Source organism: Alligator mississippiensis, chromosome 12, assembly GCF_030867095.1.
Source record: "Alligator mississippiensis isolate rAllMis1 chromosome 12, rAllMis1, whole genome shotgun sequence".
Classification (NCBI taxonomy): Eukaryota; Metazoa; Chordata; order Crocodylia; family Alligatoridae; genus Alligator; species Alligator mississippiensis.
This window is the reverse complement of record NC_081835.1, coordinates 11793691-11816627: the sequence shown is the minus strand read 5'-3', so window position 1 is coordinate 11816627 and position 22937 is coordinate 11793691. Positions and strand designations below refer to the sequence as shown.

The window sequence follows — 22937 nt, the reverse complement described above, 5'->3', positions numbered from 1 at the left end:
GAGACAAGAAAACCATGAAGCAACACCAGTGGCATGTTTGCAATACCAAAGACTGCACTGAGTACAGCAGGGAAGTGCGGCATGCCTGTTTTGATCCTGCTATATCCCAAAACAGATTCTCGTCTGGTTGTCTTATTGCAACCCTGGAAACGGGCACGTAGCACTCCTGAGACAGCAAGCTCACGGGAACAAGTCCCAGGGCTGCATCAAGACAACTGCTACACCCATTCGGTATGGCACGAAGAGCAGGTATATTATGCCCCGACACAACCCGAGGTGTAGTGACAAAGCACATGACCCAATCGGGGTAGTGGTGGTGGGAGATTCAGTCAAGGCGGCTGCAGACCTCTGTAATACCTTGAAGGATAGCACAAAACCTAGATTTTTGTTAGGGGAGAGATGAGGTTAAGGCAACGGAGGCTGAAAAATAAGAGGCAGATCTAAGGGTGGAAACGGGGCACTTGACAGAGATGTGACAAAGGGGGAAAATGTCACTTTCACTGAAGCAATTTAAATAGAACCGAAGGGCAAAATCCAAAGTAGCAGCACAGGGACACTGAATTGGAAAGAGTCTGCCGGCCAGAGTCCAGACCTCTGTCACTGCAGGCAGTCATTTATCCAGAGTCCTATAAACCATCCACCCTGACCCCTCTCACCCATCACAGCCATAAAAAGCACAAACACACCACCACCTTGCAAGGCAAAATGCAGGATAGACAAAAGTACCCCCCCTCCCCCCCCCATTGCAACCTACTACTGCAACAGCTGAGAAGTTATTAGGTTTATATATGAACATACATGGCGAGCTAGAGGCTGCTGCAAAAAAATAAATTGAACACAGAATACAGGCAATGGTTTCAACAGCCAGATATTGGAGGTACTGCAGAAGACTAACGGGGGGTTCAAGAAGTAGCAAGGGGTTCAAGGAGGAAGCATCTAGGACCACAAATAGGTGGTGCAGTGCTCACCCAAGACAGAGCAGGGAGGTAAAATGATACCCAAGATGGAGTTTGAGGGGTCAGAGGGACAACTGGAGATGTGTTAATCAGCAAACCGGGTAAAGCTGGATAATGAGGGCTGCATTCAAACACTAACTGCTCAAAGAGGGGAACTGAAGAGAACTAGGGGTCACATGGGGATAAGGTACAGAGCGAGCCAAGGACAGACCCAAGGGCAGAGCCCCGAGGGACTAGGTTAATTATTAGTCCTGCTCCTTTTTTGAGATAAGGTTTTAACAAAATTGCATGGAAGCCACTGTAACAATAGCACTGCCTAAGTCCCGTGCCAAGGCAATCAAACACGGAGCAGAGTTTTAATTCTTACTAATTATTGATCCTGTACTTCTGCAAGTTAAGTTTCAGCTAATAATGCCTATTCCACTAGAGGCATCTGAAAGCAGAGCAGATACACACCTTACAGACTAACTGAATAAGATTTACATAAAGCATAAGCTTGCGTGAAGTACAAGCTCACTTTATCCACTGCCCCTGCACAGCATCTGATGAAGTGGAATGATCTGAATATAAAAGGTAGAGAGAGGAGGGAGAGGAAGGGGGAAGGAGGAAGTGGGGGGCTGCGCTGGGTGAGGCAAACAAGCAAGAACCCACACAAATAAGAGGAGTCAAAATAGCTAATCCAGGTAATGGGATCCACAGTTCCTGTATGGACTAATTAAAACTAGTTCTGGCTAACTATCTCTGCTCACTAGAGATATCTGCCACAGCTTCCATACAGAAAGGACACAGATTGCAAACTTAAAAAGATTTGACCATTTGACTTGTGATACTTGTGCTGAAGTTGGTGAAAAAGCTATCACCACACCCCGCAACATCGCCGACTGCCTGAGGAAGCTCCACACAATCCAGCCCTCTGCTCAGTGTAAAAGGGTTGAACTAGATCTCTGTAGCAACTGGCCATTAAGGTATGGGTTGAAGTTGACTCTTGACCCCATGACAACCTAACCTCAGGACCTCATAATAGGATAGAGATGAACTAAAAAAGTCAATGGATTGGACACAGCAATTAGGATAAACACTGGAAGTGCCAAGGTGAAAGAGAGACAGACATTTGACTGCTCAGACTCTTAAGCTTTTACTTAACACACGGTCAGGCCTCTGGGTTTTTATATAACTTGCCTTGAAGCTGAATGCAGCAATCCAGTTAATACACCACAATCCTGAAGGCTAGTGTGAAATCCCTGAAGAGGGACTAAGACAAGGTCAATTGCCAAGGTGCCCTTTATCGTCACAACTGAAACCCAGATGAACCCAACTGGCAACAGGTTAGAAGGCAAGTGCAAAGCCTGATCTTGCAGTGTGAACAGCTATCGTCTATCCTGATTTGAGACTGTACCAGGTTTCAATGATAACTGTAGTCAAGTTCCTAATGAAACATCTAGGCACTTGGCCATCCCTTCCAAACTGTCATTTAAAGCGATCACCAAGAATGAAGCTGCCTTTAAACTGCGATTCTCAGCCAAGATGATGCAGCACCCTGGAGGGCCTTGAGATCCTTTCAAGGGTGCCGCAGTGTTAGTTCTGCTAGGTATGCAAACGTGAGGCACCAGATAAGCCCAGACATTTCAGCAGGAATTCACAGTATTAAACACTTTCTAACCTGCTGTGTACTTTGAGTACTTTGCAACAGAATTGGTCTACTATTTGTCAGTAGTCAAACATTAAGTGAAAACTAAGAGCTGGCACTTTCAGAGGGTTGTCTCAAGTCTGGTACGGGCACTTTAGAAGGTGCCTCTGTTAGCCCAGCAGGACCCCAGGTGTTATGGTTGGTGTCCTGAGGCTATTGACGGTACCATCATGCCATGCCTACCTCATCCTCCATAAGGAGGAGACAGGGAGAAACTGGGAGGAAAGAGCTCTCTCTCTTTTCACTTTACAAGGAGTTTTGAGTCTTCTGCTCCAGCATTCCTCAGTCTGCACAAGTCCAGAGATTTAATCAGGACAACAGAAAAGGACAAGAAGAGCTGCAGGCATTTTTAACTGTTGGATTCCTTTTAGGGAAAATGTAAGGCAAATGTTTTAAAAAAACCCCCACCCTTTTGTTTGCAGCAAGAGCAGCCTCTGATCAACTAGGGGTGCCAAACTTCACCATCTATTTGCCAAATTATGAAATAAGCACCTTCACCTTCTGCTGCCCCTTGCATGTGGGAGGAGTTCCCCCAAAATCGCTCAAACTATTTCATTACTCCCCTTCAAACTGCTGCTTAGAACCCCTTTACCACGTTACTTACACAGAGTTGTGACAACAATTATGGCTGAAGTGACGGTATATCATGGTGACCTGTGCCTGCCTGTATCCATCCTGGTATTATCTCTTTGTCTTATGTTTCTATTGTAAGTTCTTTGAGGCAATAGCCCCTTGTGCTAGGGGCTGTACAAAAATGGAACAAGAGGATCCTGTACTGTGACTGGGCTTCCTAGGTGCTATCAGTACAAAACATCGCTATGCTGATCACCTAGTTGTGCCTGTCACAGCTATAGAAATAATGCTGCCTTGCAGAAAATATAGTATGGAGTGGCAGGAGCACCACTGATATCATGGACCCAGTGTGATTTTGCAGTGGAGCTTCTCTAAAACATGCTGGTAATTTGCTCTATGCTCTTTTCCCCTTCTAGAGGGGGAAAAAAAAAAGTGTTACATTTTAGCCCTGACATATCCGCTTCTTTCTTTTTACAATCTCATTACCCTGCTTCCATTAATCAAGTAATTTATTTTAACACTCCTGTTGTACTGTTTTCCCATGTCCTACCTGCAAAGTGGTGCTCTGATCAGAAAATGGCGAGCTGAAGAAGGTGGTCACTATACTCATCACTATTTCCGTCACATACTTCTCTAGGATGGAGTCTGTGTGTTTTCTGTCACTGGTGTTATTACAAGCCTGCAAAACAATTCATGCCATTAAGTACACGTGCAGTTAATCCGATTCACAGTTTAGAGCACTGGTTCTACGCTGTTCCCACTTAAGGCTATAGTCACTCAGAGCTAGGACCCACAGAAGTAGAAGCCTTTAACTGAAACTTATAAATGTACTGGCAAACTGATCAAGGAAAAACCCACATAGGACATCTGGAGCAAAACAAGTGGTACACGAAGTAGGAATTAGGCATGTAGTAGTTTCCCATAGGGATCCTAGGCACAAAGCCAAAATAGATGTCAAACTCACAGGGGAAGGAAGTTGCACTAACCTGGGAAAGGACTAACTGAGTGAGCAAGTGAGGTGGCAGTACCAGACAGGATCTAAGTGGCAATTGTTTTTGTCACGTTAAGGAAAAATGCGTGTGTTCCATAGAAGATGACAAGAGAAATCCTCAACTATTTAAATGGAAAAGCAGAGAAATAGAAATGGGAAATGGAAGGAGCTTCAGGGGCTTCTTGCCTTTTACGTTAAGACGCACTGCTAAAGCCGAATGCAAATGTATTTATTTGTCCTTTTGACTTTCCTTTGTCGACATGGAAATCCTTACCCGACAGATGTCTACCAGGAAGTTCTCAAACAGTTTCCACATGTGATTACTGGTGTAAATCTCTTTCATTTCTACCTCTGTGTCCACATAGCAATGATTCAAGAAGTTGATATAGGCAATTTTAACCTGCACATGGGGAAACAAAATATTTCATTAAAAAATGGTCATATAGGCCTCTTTGCATTACCATGAGGCTTTCATACAAAAACAGCTTTATAAAATAAAATGCCCCTGAATTTGAGGATTAAAAAAAACCCAACTGGTGAAACCCAATCCCATGAATAGCAGTAAAAAGAATAAAAATAGTGAGGAACTCCTCGAGACAGAACTTGAGCATGAAAGGACAACATTTACACCCCGATTTTAAAAAGTGAGAAACACAAAGCAAGGATCTTGTTATTTTGCCCAGTCATTGAGGAAGCCTAGAGCAGAATCAGAGCCCAGTTTCCAGGCCATTTATCATAGAACAAATAGATCCACTGATCAGTCCATATCAGATCAGCACCAATATAAGGAAAATTGACAGCATCAGCAATCGGCTTTTTTTGGCTGACGTGGCCAATAATGTTGCCAATATATGCCCCGTGCATGCACGCAGCCACAGTGCAGCATGCAGGTGACCAGGAGCACAGTCCAGCAGCGTGGAGAGCACCTGGGTCTGGCTGGTAAGTTTGCTGTGGGGGAAGGGATGCGGGGTGGGGAATAAGGTCCCCCACGGTGAGGTAGAGAGTGGGGCAGGTGCTGCACAGCCAGGGCGGACCTCGGGACGGAGCCACAAACAACCTGTCCACGGGGGGGGGGGGGGGGGGGGTGGCGGCTCCTGCCATTGCATGCACCCAGGGAGGGCATTTCCCTCTGGATCTGCGTGCAGTTGGGCGAGGATGGGCTGCCATTGTGGGCTGGGGCCAAGGCATCACTGGATTCTTCCTGGCAGGCTGCACCTGGGGTGGGCGGCAGCAGTGCTGGGAGAGGGGGCTGGAGGGGCTACAGCAAATTTTGGGGTGGCTGCAACCCTCTCCCCCCTCCAAAGCCCCCTTCCCAGACCCACCACCTGCCCCGAGTGCAGCTCCGACAAAGCCCCCCCACCGGGACAAGCCTGGCACTGCACCTACTGCAGCCCACGTGGGCAGCCCGCTCTCGCCCCGCACAGATCCAGGGGCACATGCCCTCAGTGCCCTCCCAGGGTGTGCATAGCAGCAGGAGCCACCCCCATGATGAGCCTCTCGCGATTCTGCTCCACGCCCCACCACAGCTGTGCAGCGCCTGCCCCCTACTCCCTCCCTTACCACTGGAGCCTTGTTTCCCCCGCGCCTTCTCCCACAACAGACCTACTGGACAGATGCTGCTCTCCAAGCTGCCTGGCTGCATATCGGCCATCAGATTACTATCGGCCAATACTGCTCATTAAAAAAAATTAGAAGTCGACCATTGGTATCAGCCCAAAAACTCTTTAGTTGGTGCATCCCTAATCTCACTCCAATATGATGTATACTTTTTTAATGCAGAAAAGCCACACCTATAACTAGGTCTCACCTCAGGTATGCAATCCTCATGAGTTACTACTCTAACAATGTCATCCAAAGGAAGAAGGGAGTTGCACTTGATTTCTGTGTAGACATTTTTGCCCTCTGTGCATACAGCAAGAAGTTCTACTAAGTGAATATGATACATTAAAGGGCTGTTTTCATCCATCCTGTCTCGCTCTGATCTCATCATTTGCACAAGGGTCTGGAAAGAGGCCCGGTCATTGTAGAACACAAGGACATCTTCTCCCGCATTAACCAGCTACAGAGAGAAAACAGCATCATCCTTTTAAATGCCATTCTGTCACATGACATCAGGGTGGGGGGGTAGGGTTAGGGTTATACACAGCCACATGTTGGTGAGGATTTCTAGCACTAATTCTCTAAACACCTCCATCAACAAGTTAAAATGCCATACCTTATCCCAGGTGGTTTTTAGACCGGACTGTAACACTATGACAAGTTTAGCACAATGGAGCTGCAGCTTACCATATCAGCATGCTAGTATGTCTTACGTGCTCTCTACAGGTAGAAGAGCTCTCTTGACTCTACCATTTTCCTCCATGTCACGTCCCGAGAATTTGCTTCTGAATCATTTAACGAACTTTAAAATAAATTCAACTGCCTCTTTGCAAGTTAGATACAAGTCATTCCAAGAAGCCTGTACTTTTCCCATAATTATGTCACAAACACTGCTTCAGCTGACCTTTGTCAAGTTAGCTTGGTACATTTTATTTTGTTCAAAGCTATGTTCTCTAAGCACTGCGGACTGCGGGCCCACAAACAGATGCCAGGGTTGTGATGTCGGAGTCTTCAAATGACACGCTGAAGAACTCTACAGCCTAAATTTTTCAGAGCAGTTTAGCCATACCAGATTCCCTAGAGAAGGAGATGGAAAGAAGCTAGGAATGCGAACAGCTTCCTGCTAAGCAGCAATCTGAATATCCAGATTGACAAATTTAAGGCAGTTTTGGGCATTAGCACGGTTTCTCTGGTAGACACCTAGAGCAAGACACCTAAGCTAAGCCATCTATTTGCTATAGATACCAAGAGAAAAGTAGCAAGCACCCTAAGCAAATGGTGATCTCAGTAAGAGCAGATGCTACTTGTCATCTTGTAGAACTGAGTCCACACTGAGAAGCTGATATTCTTTTAATTCAGCTACAACATGCACAGTTCAAGCTTTCCAGCAAGACTGATACAGCAAGCTCAGAAGCTGACAAGTCTGATCCCAGAGCTCCCCCTGCTGATAAGGCCAATTAACAGCCAATTAAACAGGGATGCATTTCTGAACAAATGGGTGTTTGGAAGCCAATTTTGGGTCAATTTGTTCCCAGTCTGCCATCTCATCTTCCTGTTTGCTACAGACCTAAAAGACCACTGAGGTTACTCCCATCTTCTCTCATCATGACTCCTATTCATTCAACTGGTTAGGTCAGAAAAAACTTCCATGAGTTCATTGAACAATTAAAAGTTAAGCATGGAGGAACAATTCCTCTTACCTCACCTCCCCACCTGACTGCTCTTGAAATTAAATTATTTTCTCTAATTTTTTTTAATAGAGAAACACGTTTCTTTCCTTGACACAAGTCCAAATACACTTTGCTTTGTGGCACATGGGAGGATAATGCCACCCTTCCTCATGCCCAAGGCTGAGCAGAAAGATGAAGCTTGTAGTCTCTTAACCAACCCTCATGGTGGGAACTGCATTTTTTTGTTGTTGTACCAGTTGACAGTGTCAATTCCTGGCAGCCGCTGCAAAAAGAAAGCGCGTTTGCTGCTTTCTACCAAATAGATTTTTCTGCCCAAGAATTTCAAGTCCTATGAAGCTCTCACCTCAGCCATAACCATATCTTGACACTTCTTAATGAACTTTCCTTCTGCCTTGACAATAGTCTGCAGGAACTTTATGTACTGGACATTTCGGCCATGAGTTTCAATACAGTGGACAAAGTGCTGAACGACTCGCTCATTGATCTCGCTACAGAGCTGGAAATTGTTCATGAAAATATGTTGCATTGTTACTGCTTCGAGAATCTAGTGATAGGGAAAGAAAAAGTACATAATTTGTACACACATATATATGCACGCACAGATAAAGTATGTCAGTGTATTTGCAGAGAATAGAATATCATGAAAAAAAGTGTAGCAGAAAGTGTAGCAGTTCAATACAAAAAATCATGTGTCATTTAGGGATATCGTTCTCCACCCGCCTCAAACTTCTGCAGCCTTTAACGTTCGTGAAGGCGCTGAACACTTGCCATTCCGGCCATATTTACATGAACTTTAGAACGTGAAGGGCTGTCCATTTTATTAGCTATCCATCAGAACAGGCCTAGAGGCAAAGGCTGGGGACTGGTTGTTCTGTTTTCTTACTACAAAAAAAACCACGGATTTACTTAATCACTTCTTACCCCTGGGTTAAGAAACAGGTTTATGTGCTTGTGTAGCAACGCCTGGTTCTGTTGGTTCCCAGCACAGAAGTTCTGCAAAAACTCATGTGCAAGTTTCATTATCTCCTGCATCCTTGTATCTTCAGCCTGCAATGGCATGACAAAGCAGACAAGGTTACACAGAATCCAAAAGATCACTTTCAGGTGAGCTTTGAATGGACTCAAATACCAGCTGCACGAGTGAAGTGTCACATCTCTCTCCCCGCCCCCACACCAGAAAGTAACCAACCTTCAACTTGCATTAATTCACTGAGCCCAGGAATGAACTTGGTCCCCTTCATGTTTTAAAAAAATTTTGAAGAACAAAGAATAATTAGTTACATTGTTCAAAATGACACTCGATATTCAAGCCTGCTAGCGATGCACAGTGGGTAGTTATCTGCCACTGAATGCATCTAGCTCATAGGCCAAACCACATTACCACAATAGTTCCCTAAACTGTGGGACTTCATTGGAAAACTCCCATGTTCCACTGCAACGGAAAATCACCTCTGAGGAGATATGGTAAAGAAAAAGGATAGGAAGATGCTGATACACTACTCATGTTCAGCCTTTGATCCCTAGAATAACTGCTCTATTTGTCCAATTCCAAATGTTTCTTCTAGGTACCATGACTCCTAAAGTTTCAATTCTTTGCTAGTAAAAAAATAAAAGCAGAAAATGCAGGTTTAAGGTAACTTCACATATTTCCATGTATGAAGCTCCTGTGTAACGTCTCAAATATCAACTTAATACTGCATTATGAACAAACATTTATGGCCACATTAAAGGCAGGGTCCTCCCCCCCATTAAAGAAAATGAAGCACTAAAGGAAAAGAGAAGTCATTTAACTGATTGACTTCAGAGCTGTTAAACAGACATGGCATTTCTGGGGCATTTTTCAGTTTGGAACTAGAGGAGCGGCACTGTAAGCATGAGGGTGAGAAGGGCTCACTGGTCTGGTCTGTGAGACTTAAACTAACCCCAAAATGCATGTTAGCAGCAGTAAGCTTTGGGTATGTTTGCATGACAATGTACAGAGTCCCAAGCTAGCCTGAGTACCAGATGCATTAGATGCAGCACCTCAACTGTAGGAGCACATGGAGCAATCTGTTCTCAGCTAACAGGCTGATAACCACTGTTTTCAGAATTGTAGAAGGCAGGCTATAAGGGCCACAATGTCTTGATGCATTCAGAGAGGCATGAGCTTTTGCATCTGCTCATGCCTCCGAGTGAAGTGTGTCAAAAATAAGGCCAGCAGGCTAGACCTGGCCTGCAGAGCCCCATCATCCAGCCCACAGTGCTGCTACTGGGTCTAGAGCGGACCCACACACTGCACACAGCCTGCTCTGGTCAGTCCAGGACATGTGCCCCGTGCACGCGCATCCCCCGCCCCAGCTGCTCTCCAGGACAGGCACCGTGTGCAGTGTGGAGCTGACCAGCCAGAGCGGGAACCACATATGGCACATGTCCTGGACTGGCTCTGCATAGATGCCGCATGCTCAGGTGGACTAGAGTGAGCGTTGTGTGTGCTGGATCCGGTGTAAAATTGGGGGAGGGATGGGGGGCAGGGAGGAGAAGTGGGAGGCCTGATCTGGCCTATGGGGCTAACCGCATGCTGTTCATCTGGCCTGTAGACCAGCCGTGCACCACTCATTCACATTGGCCTGCAGGGCTAGATAAAAAAAGTTTTACAACCCTGGTCTATAAAAAAGGTACCACAGAGGTATCTTCCGGCTAACTTAAAAATACCACAACTAACTACCTCTACTTTCCGAATGATGCAAGATTTACAAGACCATTTCCATTCTGTCCTTCCAGTCTTAAAAGCCTCTCTTGTAAGCCAACTCTCTCTGAGGCCGAGAAGACCTCAAGCTGTAGTTATCCTGGTTATGCCCTGAAGGAGCCAGAAAAACAAATTAAAAAAAAGGGATTGGGAAGAACTGGCTGGGGAAGCTGAAATGATGGGAAGTTCCTGCCTTAAATTTAATAGACATTAGGGCTGGAAGGGACCTTGAAGATCATCAACTCCAGCCCCCTGCCCCAGGAGCAGCAAGTCAGCTAGGGTCAAAGGATCCCAGCAAGGTAAGCATCCAAATATTTCTTGAATGAGTCCAGAGTAGGTGCCTGCACCACATCTGGAGGGAGTCTATTCCAGGTCTTGGGGGCTTGGACAGTAAAGAAGTTTTTCCTTATGTCCAGCCTAAAAACGGTCGTGGAGGAGTTTGTGGTCCCAAATGAAGAATCTTAGTCTCATCTGTGACTAACCCTCTAGTCCCTTGCATGGTTGGTCTTGGCTCTTCATTTGGTGTTATACTTAAGTACTGTTGCTCTAGAAAGCTAGTGTATAGTGTTTACGGTAGTCAAACTGGATCAGAAAAGAGTTGAGAATCCTAAGGCTGTTTCCACTACAAATACCTCAATTAGAAATTATTATTATTATTATTTTTTTTTTTTTTTTTTATCACTGGGTACATCTATCCTCACATATTCTAGTGCAGGCGCAGGCAATTATTTTTGGCGGAGGGCCGCTTACTGAGTTTTGGCAAGCCACTGAGGGCAGCATGATAAGCAGCCAGGGGCAGATAAATATTAATTTTCTAAATTTTTTAGGGGCCCGCATTTTGCCCACCCCTGTCCTAGTGTGAGGCCAGGGCACTGTAGATTTTCCCTTATGGATGACTAGGTGACATCAGCTATAGGCAAGCATACAATGGTATAGGGCAGGGACATCACCCATCTACAGTAATAACTATTGTGCCTTGTTTCCATTAGGCTTTTGACTGACATGCATTATATTTATCCTGCAGCAGACACATACCTTTCCTGACAGTGAAAGCAAGACCTCAGTCTTATTCTTAAACAACAATAGGCAAAGACAGTGCTTTAGCAATTAATGTAGAAAGGTGTCTACATTCAGACACTGCATGATTAACAGAACACTTACATATGGCAAATTATTCCTCAGGAGGCACGAATACTTACAATAGCCTTTTTCTTATACCCAAGGTAATTAACTGAAAGAACCACAGTTCAGAGAAGTGAGGGAGGTATAAAAAAGACAATGCAATAGGTTTGTGAAGCAGGGCAAAACCTACCTTTTCGTAGGGAATCTGCAGCAATTCCAGAACCACAGTGTGAGCGCCCATGTTTCGTAACAATCTCTGCTGCTGTTTCCGGTTTTTTCTGACCGAGATACTTTCTTGAACACAGAGCTTGCTAAGCCGAAGCAAAATCTGGGTGAAGAGATTTAAGACAAAATTTAGGATTTGTTTTTAATTGTGTTGTAAATGAAGTGCTTGCCAGATGAAATGACCCTTGACTTGAGTACCCACCAGCTTATGACAGCCATGTGAAGGGGTCCGGGGGATGGGGACAGGGACATGTCCAAATTTTATTTCCTAAATGAACTGAAAAACCAATAAAACACTGGCTTACTAATACACTGCCCCAGAAAGTGCTTCATGGTCTTTTCACTGAAGATTAGGTTTACAAGCGCTGAACAACACTGCAGAACACTAGCCACTCGAGAGAGATGCTCATTTAAATGTGTTTCCTGACTGTCCTGCTTCTTTATAGCCTTGAATCTAAGAAACACTACGTTAATATTGAAACAAGCAGCATCAATACTAAATTTCTCAAGTGATCTGCTCTTGCTGAAAATCCATGTACACAACATGCTGGTAATACTGGAGTTGGGGTATATCATTACTCAGCAAGTTTCCACACTGGAATTCAAATTTTCCAGCATTTGTCCAGATTAAAATATGGGTTGCATCACTAGTTTACCTCTACATTTAATAATCAAAGAACTAAGCCTTACCTCCTTCATGACCCGGTAATTGTAACTGCTAGTACTTTCATATTTCTGTGGCTTCCCATGACCTTCCTACAGAAGAAGGGAGAAGACCAGTAGGAAGAAAAAAAAAAAAAAAAAAATCACTTAGAACATTTCCTTCAATGTCTTCTAAACTAATAAGCATCGTAACAACAGTTTTCAGGAGAGCAGTACATCTTATTACAGGTGTCAACCTTCAGTTTTATGACAAGACTGAGGATAAGAAGTTTCCAGACAGAGAAGATAAAGTATTTTTCTGTCAAATTATATTAGGACTCAGTGGGAAGGTAGAGAGCTTCTCAATTTGTCATCACACGCTGTCTGCAGTCAAGCCCTCTAAATACAATGAATTTCTCTCTCCCTCTATGACCATTTAACTTTACATATATTCTCTAAGGAATCTTTGGGTATTATAGTTAAGGAAGGACTTATTCTAACTGATCATCACAGAGAGATCAACCAACACCAGCCACTCACTTTTTTTTTTTTTTTTAATTATACTAGACTAATCATATAGACTTGTAGGGTCAAGCTCAGTTTCCTAGCCTACAGACAAGTATGCATTATCTCCCCTCCTTCCGAGGAAAGCCTGGCCACATCAGGTATCATTAAAGCATCAATGTACGTTGGTTTCTTAAATGTGCTTTTAAGCCTTACTTTAGAAGGATAGCATGATGTTCCTTACATATCAAATGTTATTTGCCCCAATCATTCAGATATTTGACTATAGAGATGTAAAAGCTTACTTCTTTCTTCTTGTGCTCATTCTCCCCTTGTGCTCCATCCATAGTTTCATCAGGACTTTGCCCTTTGTACACCCAAAGTTCTGATTTCTCCACAATAGATCTCAGCTGGTCCAAATCCTGTTTTATCTGCTTGTAGTTGTCAACATCTTGGCTGGTAACAAGCAGTTGAACCTTTCATGAATGTAATCCATTAGTCACATAACAAGGAGGCTTGCAATTTGCCATACATACATGCAGAACAAGGAACCACACTGTCCACACGCACCTGCTTAAAAGCTTGAAGAACTTCTTGCCTCTGACTAAAATGTCTGAAGAGTAACTGAAGCGCCCCAGACACAAGTGGAGGGTAATCATGCATTGTTAAGTGGAGCAAAACTCTAAGAAATGTTCTGCCGCCATGGTCATCCAAATCCAACGGCATGTTTTCTTCACTGGAAACAACAAAGAACAGGGTAAACTCACTCATCGGAGCATCAGGCTTTATGCTGTCAAATGCTTCCCACGTCAAAATGCAGGCCCTTTCTCTTGCAAGGCACCATGTCCCAAACTAGTCAACTTCCATTTTAACTGGTTTATTTTCTTGCTCCCCATTGCTCCAGTTGGAAAGTTGTCCCAGAATCTGATGCTTGGATACCTTCTTCTAATTTCTGGCCTAAAAATTATAGTTATTTGGGTTTTGTGTCAACAATGCCATTTACATAACTCTTCCTTGTCTGATGTTTATCCCCTGAAGGTATTTGAACAGCCATCATATCCTTTATCAGCCACTGTTTGCTTTTAGTATCTTTTTGTTAGGCTATCCACTCATCATTCCAGTGCCCTCTCTCCGCACCTGCGCCTGTTTGCATTCATCTTTCTTGGACTGGTGAGATCACAGCCATGCATGGTACTCCAGATGTGGTGTCACCAGTGTGTTATACCATGGCATTAATATTTTCTAGCTCTAGTGTGATGTAAGTTTTTCATTGCTCCCTTTCATTCAGATGGAAAGGAACCCATGGAAATGCTCAGGCTTAAAATGAGATTGGAAAACTCATTCTGTTATTAGAACCACCGGCTTGCAAAAGCTTTGTGTTTTATAAATCAAGATGTACAAAGATCAAATGTACACACCATCAGAAATGGAAGGGTCTGAAATGCAAGGAAAAAACAGACACTATAAATGGCCACCTCAACTTTCTTCCCTAATCAACAACCAAAGTTGGTGCAAATTTGGGAGGGTGCCAGAAACTGGTGGGTACAGATGCAATTAGAAGTGTGCTAATCAATTTAGACTCTTCAAAAGTGGAGCCATTAGCTTCTGTTCCTGAAGCATCTCTTTGGGCAGCAGCATCAGAAGCTGGCAAGAATATTCCACCAAAACCAAATTTAAGCAACCATAGCTATTGAAAAGATACTTTCCTTCCTCCAAAGATCCCTTCAGCTTGTTCTTCAATATGTTCAAAGTCTAGGGCTCCTGAAAAGCAGGAATATGTAGGTAAGTATGACTGTATTAGAGATAGATGACAGCACTTTTTGCAGCTCAGGGAGACCTTAAGTCATGAGTGGTAGCACAAGTAGAGAAAGTAGACTATTATGACCTGTAAGGAATGCTAAGGGGTTACTGAAGACAACATAAAGGCAATATTTCTCTTAAACTGTTCTCTGCTAACCAATTACACTTCATAACCATTTCAGAGATATCCACAGTTCTTCTTCTCTTCCACTACTTGTTTTTAACTTATGTCAATTAACTACTTCAGTGCACAGCACGTCACAATAGGAATCAGTATCCCGACTGGAAAAGCCATCCAGACACCAGGAAATGCCCTGGCCCTCAGTTATTAATTGAAAAAGTTTTAAGCAACTTGAGGATAGAAGAAATGTTTTAATACCATCATTGATCAATAGGATTTTTGCATATAATGGTAGGAACAAAAGCTAATTATTATTCAATAATAATAATAATAATAACAACAACAGACAAGCATAGCCTACTATGTGATTAAAGTCCTCAGCTGGGCACAGCTTCCTCTGAAATGCATGCGTTTATTCCCCTGTTCTCCCCACAGTTGCCCAACTCTTCCCCCCCACTAAGCAATTTGAAGGCTTCATTAGCTTGTCAGTGTATGGTCAAAAAAAAAAAAAAAAGGGTGACACCATCTGCTTTTTGGCATGGGGAGCACTGAAGAACCAAGAACATTTTAGCTAGCATCACCATATTCCCAGGTGAGACACAGGCCAACTGGTTGACTAGTCCATTCTCCCTACCTGCAGAGGCTGGGGTAGCCTACTCTCAGGTAATCATTTCATTATGTAAAAGCTGGTTGTTTTTTTTAAGGTGCCACGCATCAATCAACACTGAAGGAAGTGAGAAACTGAAGGCACTGCATCACACAGGATTAGCCGCCAACCACTTTTAGTCTGGCCTTCAGAATCAAATTCACGATTATATTAGAGCTGTGAGTCCAATCTCTTGTTACGTGCCCACTGTAAACCAAACAGTTGACTCCTCTTCAGAATCATTTAGTCTCTCACCTCAACTTCAGACTTAGTTTAGTAAGGAACAGCGACTGTTATAGGCAGTACGATCTGTTTTTGGTTCAGAGATTTTTATCCAACCAGTTTCATTGAAAACTCTCAACCAGAACTTTGTTACGCCAGCAATCGAGTCCTCCGGCGGGAGAAGGCAGGAGCAAGAAAGACTAGAACGAATCTTCTCTGGACATGCCAGGGAATTAAACGTCTAAACTTTCTCGCTAGGAGGGCAGTAAAGCACTGGAACAATATACCTAGAGAGGTGGTACAATCTCCATCCTTGGAGGTTTTTAAGACCCAACAAGAGAAAGCCTTGGCTGAGATGACAATAGTTGGGGCTGATCCTGCTTTGAGCAAAGGGCTGGACTAGATGTGACCTCCCAAGATCCCATCCCACCTTAATTTTCTATGATTCTATACTACACCAGCATCATCTAAAAATGATATATGTTTGAGGTTAAAAGGGAAAAAAAAAAAAAAGACATCTGAAGAATGTCTTGCTTTCAAGAACTTGTCTAAAGTCTCTCAGCTATGCAGTTGGTCCAATGAAAGATAGATAGCACTTAAGAAATCCTTGCCTCTCCTCTAATTCCTGAGCTATCATGGCTACATCATCACTTTAATATTACCAAAAAAGAAAGTCGCTTTGTTTGAATTGCAACAAATCGACCGATGAAACTGAAAACCTTAAACTGTATGGCTTGTAAAGCTGTATTTTTCAGATCCTGGCTGCAGGGCATCACTTCTCTGTGGGCAGTATCACAGCGGTTAAATGATTTTAAAAGGATACAAGCTGCCCACGTTCTGACTCAGCTAGACAAAAGTCTGTAACAGGATAAGGGACCCTCTAAGCCGATCACATCTGCCACCTTGGTTCACCACAACACAGACATGCGTTTTCCCCCCAGGTTTTCCTTGGTTGAGTTCAAGGTCCTTTTACTGGGGAGTCAAGTAGGCTTGAGGTGGGACTGAAAACAAAGTCCTTGTTTGGGGGCAGTGATGGATCAAATTCTATTAAAAAAAAAAAATCCTTCAAGTTATTCATACTGTTCCCACCCCTATTTACTTGGTAAATGAAAACAGGTAAAGACGAGTGCAAGCAGTTTCAATGGTTGCTGTATGTGCAAAGGGTCGTTAGTCAGTCAGTCATCCCATTTGCCCCCTATATCTATAAAGTGCTCTACAGCAAGCAGTTAAGCAAGAGCCTGAGCATCTAGGCTTTAACCATGAACCCCTCTCCACACCAACCTCCAATTCCACCCCCTCCAACATAAGTTTTTTTTAAAACTAAACAACTAACCAGGTACGTTAGTTGGTACATCGGGGCTACTGCTTCCAGTTGGCGATTCAGACATCTGAGCGTTGCTTTCATCAAACTCGCGTTTAAATATACACAGAAGGCAGGAGATTCTGTAATCCAACCTCACATTCAAAATAAACTGATGATTCAAGGTTTAAAAGAATGGAAACAGACAAGTTATTTTAACATCACTTCTCTATTCTTTGAAATGGTTAACGCTGTACAAAACATCTACATTAACATCTACGCCATCTAAGCCATACGCTCGGACACGTGCAGATCTTATTTGAAGAAATGGAAACAAAAACAGTTCTTCAGAAACAACCCTCAGCTCAGTAATTTTTTAAGTGCGTTATAAGCAATAACCATGCACACAGGGTTAACCTTAAAAGACCCACAAGTATAAGATGCCTCAAAGGTCTATTATTAGGTATATGCATGCCCATGTCTTTGGTCATATGCAAATGACTGGAGTCATTTGTCATCTCCGTTTTTGTGGATAAGGAACTGAAGTACAAATGGACTGAACACACAAGGTATAAGGCAGAAAGGGACTGGAACCCACAACTTGCAAGGCTGATGGGTCATACCCTACCCTCTGTACCACGTGCTACTACTGTAATAAAATCTGGGGTTTAACAGTCATTGATTATAGTTTAGTCAGTGCTAACTAAAATTCAGGCAAGCATGAACTTAGCACAAGACTGTCTGATTTTTTTAGCCACGGTATTACTCCCTAGGGGACAGATCTACAATCTAAAGAAGCCTTGCATCATCTCAGTTTAAAAGAAAAAACTTATTACCAGCATAACAACAAGTTTTGACAAGAGCAAGTATTGCTCCATCTGTCCCCATTTAATCCCACTGTAGTTCTAAAACCTAAAAAATGACATCTTCTCACTTGTGTAGCCAACAAGTGTGTAAAATGCATGGATTTCTTCTCCCTGATCTTCTCTTCTTTAATCTTTGTAATTTTAGAGAAAAGCAACAAACCAACCACAACCTCTCAGTTGGTAAATTTAGGTTTTAAAACCTTGTCATAGATAACATTCTAATTGATTAGGTAAAACCATCTCCAAATAATACTTGGAAAGAATTATAATCCCTATGATTCTGCCCACAGCGCTGGCAATATGTCTGAGCAGCCCTGCTACATGCAGGTAGCACAGACTGGCCCCGTGTGCTGCACGCAACATGTACACCAGCTCCAGGCTTGCGTGCCACATGGAGCATGCACCAGATCAGCTCCATGCAGAATGGCAGATCAGAGAAACATGCTGCATGTGGTGCCCATGAGTGGTCTCTGAGCCTGATCTAGCCCATGCACCCCTCATTGGGCCCACAAAGCCAGGTGAGTTAAATAGAGCAAAAAGAGAAAGAAAAAAAAAAAAATCACCTGAACAAGCCTTCTTAGTTTATGCTGTCAGTGACTTAAATAAACTGATTGAGTCAGGAATGTAGCAACTGGCAAACAACAAAAAAAGTCAAGCCAAAAAGACCGAGGAGAAAACGTGCACAGAGAACATTCGCTGGTTTATGCAGCCGTCAATGTACCCACTGCAGAGGTACCAAGCAAAGACCCCTTCCTAGGCACCCGAAAGTGGGACGCGTGAAGGCAGTTGGAAAGCAAGGTTAGGGGAATATAAAAACTCTTCTTGAAGCAGCCATGCTTTAACAAAATGCTTGCTCAAAGTAGCATATCAAGTCCCTGAAATGACCCCGGGCTCCTCTTGGGTCTTAGTTCCATTGCTTCACTTCACTCACAAGTTAACCAGGCACAACTGGCACCTCCTGTATAGAAACTGCCTTTATGCATTTGGCCATTCTGATCTGCAAAGAAGTGTTTCAGGAGGGCGAGTGTTTGCCTCTACGACACCTATCCACTATAAGAAGAATATGCAAGCAAGAGTAGACCAGAAGGACTCTGTCTCTTCCCGAGAGCTAGGCTAACATCTAGATGAACACAACAACCATCCCACCTACACCACAAGATGAGATGATTTAATATTTCTGGAGTCCCTGGTACCTGAAGTATTTCAATGATTTTCAGTTTGGTGTCCATTACCAGGATGTCCTCTTTTTCTGGTTCACTTTGCTTGACGTTACCTTCAGGTGCAGCAGCCAGGGGAGCTATGGGCAAGAATCCACCACCTCTGAGTACAACCTGAGTCATCAGCTCACCAACTCCATGGATTGACCTCATCACATTGCTCCCTTCAGACAGGCAGGTAAACGCAGTAGGATTACGATGGTGCATTCAGAATACAGTTAACAAAACAAGTGACTTTTCATATCCTACAAAAGGACAAGCTGTCTCAATATGAAACCAGGGCAGTCAAGCCTTTAAATCCTCTTGGGAAAATAAAACAAAACAAAAACAAGGAAGCAGCATCTTTCTGTGCCTTAATACATTTCCTGCAATCAGCAGGACTTCCACAGATTAAAGGAGAACTTTTGGAGGCCATAGCATCTCCCAGGTTAATTATGTACTGCCCAGTAGGGGTGCATCGATATATTAGTTGGCTATCGGATATAGTCACTGATCAAAGAAGTGATGCTATCAGCTTTATTTGGTTGTTGTAGACGATAATTATGGCTGCATGCCCGGAGCAGCTTGGCAACCATAGTCCGGTCCTTGCGCCCTCCCGTCAGCCCAAGTCCGCGGCAGACTACACGTCCCGGCGAGCAGGAGCAGGAGCCAGGAATTAGTCACAGGGCGCTGCACTCAGCAGCAAAAGGACCATTACCAGCTCCTGCTGCTGCTGCCATGTCCGAGTGCCAAGGCTGCCGCAAACAGGTAAGGTACCAAGCGAGGGATACTCTGCTCCACTGCACCAGGCACCTTTGCAAAAGTGGCTTCTCCCTGGAAGCCGCAGGAGCGCAGCTGTGCGGGGCATGCAGGCAGCAGCATGCTCTGGGGCTCCAAACGTGCCCAGCACCGCTGTCTGCACATGGGTCTGCCCCGCCCACCCACACGCGGTACACCAGGAGCAAAGCATGGGCGAGAGGGAGACGTGATGGGAAGGCGGTGACCGCCTTATTCCCACGCAAGGGCTGGAGCAGGCAGGAGACATATGCACGTGCAGGCATGTTATAAATGCAAAACAAAACCAAAAAAAAAAATGTTGATTTGTCAGTAGTTTCGAATGCCTTGCATTATTACTAAATATTGATTATCAGATAGGAATCGGCCGATACCATCAGCTATCAGAATTGGCCAAAAAAAAAAAATCTTTATCGGTGCACCCTACTGACAAGGTGTTCTTTACCCCTATTTCAAGAGGTCCCCCCACCGTCATTTTTCAGTCTTACCTTTATTTTCTTCTCCTTTTGCCATCTTAGTAATAGGGAAGATAGTAGTAATATGCACACAGTCCAATATAGCAAGAAGGATTTTGGTTAGTCTTAGAAGATCACAGAAGTTGTAGAAACCAAAATATATCAGATTTCTGGCCAGGTTCACAACCTATTCAAAATGAAAACATTAATTAACCCTCCTTTTTGCCATGAAAATTTGTTTCTTCAATTTTTTTCTTGTATTTTAAAACTTTAGAGCTCTTTTGTCTCTCAGCCTTTATAGAAAGGAACATGCAACAATTCATAATTTTATAGTCTAATTAAAATAAGTTATCTATTCATTATCAGGTATTTTAATACTTAACATATTAAAAACCTTTTGCTACTCACTATTCTATTCAAACTATTCCAAAAAATCATTATTAATGGCATTGTGTGCTCCTTGAACAAGAAAGAGGAAAATGGATCTCTCTAATCGGTAGAAAATTAAGTATTGGGCTAAAGAAGAAAAAAAAAAAACAAAAAAAAACCAAAAACCAATGCGACTCCTCTCTAACTACTTACAGCCTACACTCAATGGGTGTTTTACACTACTTTCACGAAGAGCAAGGGCCAAAAATTAAAGGAACTCCCTGTTTTTAATGTTTTAGTCTACCATTTCAAATTTCTTCATTTTATTAAATGTATGCATCAGATGTTTGATTTTACTTTGGTTTAAATTAGTAGAATGTGCAATTTTGTTGTCTACTTGTACTAAAAAGTCATGTGGTTTTATTATATAAGTTTATTGCTAATTCAACAACATCATTTCAGTGAAACCTGCATTTAAACTACCGCAAATATTCCATAACAATATGTATTAAATATGAAGAAGCAGGAAAGAAAGTAAAACAAGTCCAGAGAAATGATAACATTCATGTTTTTATAAGTTACAGAGATTAGTAAGCATTAATCAACCTTAGGGAGCACTTCCAAAAGAAAACAATTCTAGACAACTCCTAGTTCCCAAGAATGGCGTTCCCTCTCCACCCTTCACAAGACAAAGGAATAATGTTTCTAAACCTTGACAAATGACTTGACCAAATAGTTCATATGCTTAAATGTAGCCTCTTTCTGTAGCAGGAAGAACAGTGAATTTTGTTACTCAAAAGTATTTCATAGATGTTCTTCAAGTATGGTGAATTATAAGAGTATTTAATCAATGTTTTCATTCCATTTTATTCAAGCTATTCATTCTTATAAATGGTTTGGCAAGACATGTACTATTGTATCTTTTTCTACTGGGTGAGTGCATGAGTCACCTATGGAAGACAAAACTGAACATGTCAGCAAAGCTCAATGCAACAACTCCAACGGGGAGCACCGAAAGCAAACACAGATGCTGAGAATACTTTTAAGATACGACTTTGCTCTCTGTCCCCTACTAGAAGGCCTGCTAATACAAATGCAAATGGAATCGCTTACAGGAGGAAGGACTAAGAGCTTGCTGAAGACTCGGGCCCGCATGGTACCCTCCAACTCACCTAATACTAAAAGTAAAGTTTCAGCATTTAGTTTTGCAAGAGGCAAGGATTTAGGTGGGTGGTAACTTTTATTGGGCCAACTGCATGTTTAGGATTGAGTTACACAAGCTTTTGCATGCATGATGTAGTGCAGTCTTCTTCAGGTCTCACGTATTTCCTGGGATCATCACAGCTCCAACATCCCTACAACACTACCAGCATTTAGTTTTACTTTAGAAACACAGAACAATACAATTCTAGTGGGATAGTTACCTCAAAAGTGAGCTTATTTTTCTCTTTGTCAGAGAAAGGGAACCTCTGACACACCACATCTCTCAAATATTCCTCAACAAATTCCATGGTCTGGGCAAATCTCTCTTTAATTTCATCTTTGGAAGTTCCACTGCTATCATAGCTGGAAGGGGAGAAAATTAAAACTTTCAATTTAACATGCAAATACATAGACAAACCAAAGGAAATTTCAGTTAGGAGAAAAAGCTAAGTAAAGTTTGAGCTGTTAAACAATTTATCCAAAACTAGGGTGGCAGGAAGCTGACACCATAATTCCCTGGCTTTCGCTACTTTGTCCCATATGCTCATTCTGTGCTATTTCACAACATTTGAAAATAGCAACAATGGTAGCAAAAAAAAAGTTCCAGGCTTTGTAATGGAAATTGGATAAGTGATGTGGAAGAGCAAAGAGAACAGATGTGTCCACAAAGTGCTGACTCCAGACACAAACGGTTTTCCTTTCCAAGTGAAATCAAATGCAAGCCATATTTAAAAAATTTAAAACCACATGCTAGGCTAGCTTCTAAGCCTCACTCCTTCCCTAACACACTTGTAAAAATATTGGGGGGGGGGGGATTTCCTTTAAAGTAGTTTTCTTCTTGATTGATTTCCTCCTGCTTCGGGTCTTTCTTTTTCCCCTCCACATGGAATTCAGATCTGATGATGATCTATTGGACTTCCATCAAAACAGGCAAACTAGGTCAGTGGGAAGGAAAAAATACCAAGGAATATAATACTGGTAATGCTACAGAAATGTAAAGCCCTACATTTAACAGGCTGAAGTGTTTATACCCATGACTGGGGCAGGAGGAAAGGACCAAAAAAAGCCAGGTTTGAGACTTAGGAAGACTGTAAATAGGTCACTAGGAACAACTAAAGCTGTTTGCATCACAATAGCATTCAGAGGACAGTGACCAATGTTTGCCTTCCAGTAGTAGCTAAAGTAACATGACTGACTGCATTACCAGTCCTGTGTTAGTTGCAGCCTTGTCCTTCCTTGCAGAGAAAAA

At 42.9% G+C, this 22937-nt stretch overlaps 1 protein-coding gene across 3 annotated transcripts in view; it reads right to left on the bottom strand.

Annotated features, from left to right (window-relative positions):
• Positions 1–22937, bottom strand: part of ITPR1 (inositol 1,4,5-trisphosphate receptor type 1) — a 219001-nt gene that overhangs the window by 109095 nt on the left and 86969 nt on the right. For all 3 annotated transcript variants that reach the window (XM_059715848.1, XM_059715849.1, XM_059715850.1), the window contains 14 exons: positions 21910–22051; positions 20150–20303; positions 18864–19051; positions 16838–16976; positions 14424–14476; positions 13286–13453; positions 13021–13191; positions 12260–12325; positions 11535–11672; positions 8419–8544; positions 7841–8041; positions 6015–6266; positions 4482–4607; positions 3767–3895 (listed from right to left, as the gene is read on the bottom strand). In XM_059715848.1, coding sequence (XP_059571831.1) covers positions 3767–3895; positions 4482–4607; positions 6015–6266; positions 7841–8041; positions 8419–8544; positions 11535–11672; positions 12260–12325; positions 13021–13191; positions 13286–13453; positions 14424–14476; positions 16838–16976; positions 18864–19051; positions 20150–20303; positions 21910–22051 — 2053 coding nt within the window. The remainder of the gene's footprint in view (positions 1–3766; positions 3896–4481; positions 4608–6014; positions 6267–7840; positions 8042–8418; positions 8545–11534; positions 11673–12259; positions 12326–13020; positions 13192–13285; positions 13454–14423; positions 14477–16837; positions 16977–18863; positions 19052–20149; positions 20304–21909; positions 22052–22937) is intronic.